General features: G+C 38.8%; 1 protein-coding gene across 1 annotated transcript in view; it reads left to right on the top strand.

The window, feature by feature from the left end:
- The window catches only part of LOC107658755 (sialic acid-binding Ig-like lectin 10), a 28,077-nt gene that overhangs the window by 892 nt on the left and 22,884 nt on the right, over positions 1-4,301 (top strand). The window contains exons 2-6 of the mRNA XM_016447404.1: positions 673-920; positions 1,061-1,381; positions 1,468-1,731; positions 1,887-2,078; positions 2,490-2,717. Coding sequence (XP_016302890.1) covers positions 673-920; positions 1,061-1,381; positions 1,468-1,731; positions 1,887-2,078; positions 2,490-2,717 — 1,253 coding nt within the window. The remainder of the gene's footprint in view (positions 1-672; positions 921-1,060; positions 1,382-1,467; positions 1,732-1,886; positions 2,079-2,489; positions 2,718-4,301) is intronic.

Genomic DNA, 4,301 nt, shown 5'->3' with positions numbered 1-4,301 from the left:
GTATATGTGTATATATATATGTATATATATATATATATATACATATATATATATATATATATATATATATAGCCATCAAAATCTAAATTTGTCTATAATTACAAAATAAAATTATGTTAGCCAGTGAAAACATTGGAAATCTATTCTCTGTACTTTTGTCAATTAAGTAAAGTTTAAAAAGAATGAACAAATCACATTCTTGATTTTTATTGCATGTTACAAAATGTCCCAACTTTTTTGGAATTGGGATTGTAACATGTATGTGTGTATTTATATATGCAGTAGATATATATAATACACAAACAAATATTATATAAACAAGCTTTTATTTTGGTTGTGATTAATCGCGATGAATCGAACCGACAGCCCTTTATACATACACAATTTATTTATTTATTAATTTGTTTGTATATTCTGCTGTAAGGTGGAGTGCATGTAAATGATGGAAACATTGGTGACGTTCCTCCTCACTGGATCTCTGATACAAGGTCTCATTCTTATAGATTATTCCTCTTTTTAACAAGCTGAATTATTATTATGAAAGCACTTACATGTGACCTTCATGAGATTGAAGAGCAATAAGTGCTGCAGAAGTTTGTTCTGAATATCGACTTTGTACGATTACTTCTTTTGTCTGTTTGTGTTCATTTTAGGTGTTTTTTGTGGCTTCAGTATCAATCTGCTGCAGAGAGTAGAAGCTCTACAAGGATCCTGTGTTTTCATACCCTGCACATTTGACATCGATCAACAGTTTAACAGTTACCTCACAGATAGTGCAAAGAGAATATGGTTTAAGGGTGTAACACCAGTGTTTGTCTCCAGCAGCCCCAACACTGGACTGTTAAAAGGAGTTGAAGATGATAAATTGCGGTATAACTACAAAGAACCTACACACTCCCAAGTTCAAATTGCCGTCTTAGGTGAGTGTCATATTGTTCATGCTGCTTCTAGAGTGTGACTCGACACAAATTAAAAAGAAATCTACTACTGAACAATATGTACCTTCATTTTTGGATATAATAATCCATATGATCTTGTAATATCTCTATGTGTGTTTCAGGATCTCCACCCAAACCCACACTGTGGGTCTTTAAGGATCAGCAGGAGGTGATGAAGATGATGGAGGTCATGGAGGGAAGTTCAGTGAGTCTGCGCTGCTCTACTAAGATCTTCTGTCCGTCTCGTCCACCATCTCTCAGATGGAGCTCATCTCTCAATGAGAACGTCACAGAACAGCCGTATCAGAACCAAACTGAGCTCATCTCTGATCTGAACTTCACTGTTTCTCACCGTCATCATAGAATCACTTTCACCTGCACTGCAACACACCAGCTACAGCAGCCGAGCACAACACAAGAGTCCCGGATGCTACTAGTTCAGTGTAAGACAGGAATTGAATCAATCTATGCTCAATGATCAACTACAATATCATAAAGTAATTGCCTGAATGATTTTCTCCTCCATCAGATGCTCCTAAAAACACATCAGTGAGGATAAATCCAGCTGGTTTAGTTCTAGAGAGTCGTTCAGTGACTCTGAGCTGCAGCAGTGATGCAAACCCAGCAGTGAACTACACCTGGTACAGAGACACTGAAAGACCTCTGAATCCAGTTCAGACCGGACCAAACCTGACCATCAACAACACCGAGCCGACACACAGCGGACGATACTACTGTAGAGCTGAGAACAAACACGGCACTCAGAGGACATCAGCGCTTCTGGACGTCCAGTGTGAGTATTAAGAGTCTTTCCTGATACAAATATTCCAAATATTTAAGGTCACTCATTTTGCACAGTGTAGCATTACCAACCTTTATACTGTATATAGTAGATGTAAAATATGACTATGTATTGTGCCTGCCTACATTTTTTTTTTGTTCTACCAGATGCTCCTAAAAACACATCGGTGAGGATAAATCCAGCTGGTTTAGTTCTAGAGGGTCATTCAGTGACTCTGAGCTGCAGCAGTGATGCAAACCCAGCAGTGAACTACACCTGGTACAGAGACACTGAAAGACCTCTGAATCCAGTTCAGACTGGACCAAACCTGACCATCAACAACACCGATCCAACAGACAGCGGAAGATACTACTGTAGAGCGGAGAACAAACACGGCACACAGAAGACATCAGCGCTTCTGGACGTCCAGTGTGAGTATTACGAGTCTTTAATAATTTATTCACAATCATTAATATATTAGACTTGAGATTTTAGACTTTATAAATAAAACACGAAATACAATAAATATATGTAATATTATATATATAATTAAAACAGCAATAAGTGGGCAGCATACATGTGAACTCCTTCAGTATTATTTGAAAAGCATGCTTTTTTTCACTAAATGTTTCCCATACTTCCATTAGTGTTATTTTATTTACATTTATTTTAAAAAATGTATAAAATAATAATACCATATATATTGCGGGCTAAATCTTTTTGTCTTTCATCAGATGCTCCTAAAAACACATCCGCACATGTAAATCCAGCTGGTTTAGTTCTAGAGGGTCGTTCAGTGACTCTGAGCTGCAGCAGTGATGCAAACCCAGCAGTGAATTACACCTGGTACAGAGACACTGAAGAACTCCTGAATCCAGTTCAGACCGGACCAAACCTGACCATCAATAATACAGACACGACACACATCGGAAGATACTACTGTAGAGCTGAGAACAAACACGGCACTCAGAACACATCAGTGCTGCTGGACGTCCAGTGTGAGTATTAAAAGTCGTAACTATGTGTTTCCCATACTTCCATTAGTGTTATTTTATAGTTGCTGTCTTTACTACTAGTTTAAAAATCTGTGACATCCAGTGTGAGCACTTGTAAATCTGCCGAATGTCCAGTGTGAGTACTTATTAATCTAGTGGATGCCCAGTACAAGTACTTGGTAATCTGCTGAGCATCCTGTGCGAGTATGTGGTAATCTGTTAGACGAAGTGTGTATGCTTGGTAATCTTCTAGACGTCCAGTGCGAGAACTTCTTAATCTGCTCTTAATCTGCTGAGAGTCCAGTGTGAGTATTTGGTAATCTTCTGGATGTCTAGTGCAAGAACTTGTTATTGTCACAAATCCGGTCCGTGGTCTTCCATCTGCTCGCCACCAGAGGTCGCCTTCTGATTACATTGACTCTCACACCACACAAACTGTTGCACATCACCCTGGACTACATTTCCCATGCTCCATTGCACTGATTGGACTCACCTGCAGCCAATCACACACACTATATAACAACCACTCAAGTCCTTCTCTAATGGCCGAGTATTGTCTGCGTTTATCACTCTCCTAGTGGTAGCACTTTACGGAGCCAGTATCCTGTCCGAGTTTAGTCTAGTTCCTAGTTCTAGTCCTGTTTCGTAATGTCTAGTTTTGCCTGATTGTTTGTTCCTGATAACCTGCCTGTCTTGGATTTCTCTCTCGTCTTGTTGTTTGGATTCTGTTCGCACCTCGCCTGGATGAATATCTGTCTGTGGATTACTCGCCTGCCTCATCCTTTGGATTATGTTCGCCGTTGATCGACCTACACCTGTTTATTGGATCACTCTTCTGTCTTGTCCTCTAAATACCTGTTTGCCATTGTCCGACTCTTGCCGGTTTTGAATATGTTTAAGAATGAAGCTTTGCAGATGGATCCACATGTCACTCGTCTCAGTCGCCCCATTACAGTAATATACTGAGAGACCAGTGTGAATAGTTGGTAATCTGCTGTACGTCTAGTGTGAATACTTGGTAACTTGCTTGGTGTCTAGTGCGAGAATTTGGTAATCTACTGAGACTCCAGTTTGAATACTTGGTAATCTGCTGTACGTCTAGTACGATTACTTAGTAATCTTTGTAATCAAAAACTGCCTTTTTAAATTATTTTATACTGTTCTCTGAGGTCCCCTTATATCGTTATCAAGAATTTTACATAAAAAAAATCATAATTTAGAAGTAATAGGCTATTTTCTGTCCTGTTTTTGACCCCCCTCTGTTTGAATAGGTGTGGCAGATTGTAGATTCGGAAGTAAACGCCCACTGCTATGATTGGCTAATAGTTGTGTATGTTTAACAGCCTACGTCCTTCACAGATGGATGTTGCAGTGATTTAGATTTAAAATGCATAAATACTCATATCAAACTATTTGTAATAAAGCAATTGTGACCACATAATAAAAGGTTACTCACACTTATGAGATCTTGCATCGACTTGAGCTTTGTTTGTAAATGAATCCGCTGTAAAGTAAAGTGAACAAAGGATGACGTTCTTACTGATGCGGTCTTGATCTTCATTAAAATTAAAGTGAATCCACTCTTTC

Source organism: Sinocyclocheilus anshuiensis, unplaced genomic scaffold (assembly GCF_001515605.1).
Source record: "Sinocyclocheilus anshuiensis isolate Anshui unplaced genomic scaffold, SAMN03320099.WGS_v1.1 scaffold283, whole genome shotgun sequence".
NCBI classification, from domain to species: Eukaryota; Metazoa; Chordata; class Actinopteri; order Cypriniformes; family Cyprinidae; genus Sinocyclocheilus; species Sinocyclocheilus anshuiensis.
The sequence above is the reverse complement of the archived record's forward strand: the minus strand, read 5'-3'. Positions and strand labels throughout refer to the sequence as shown.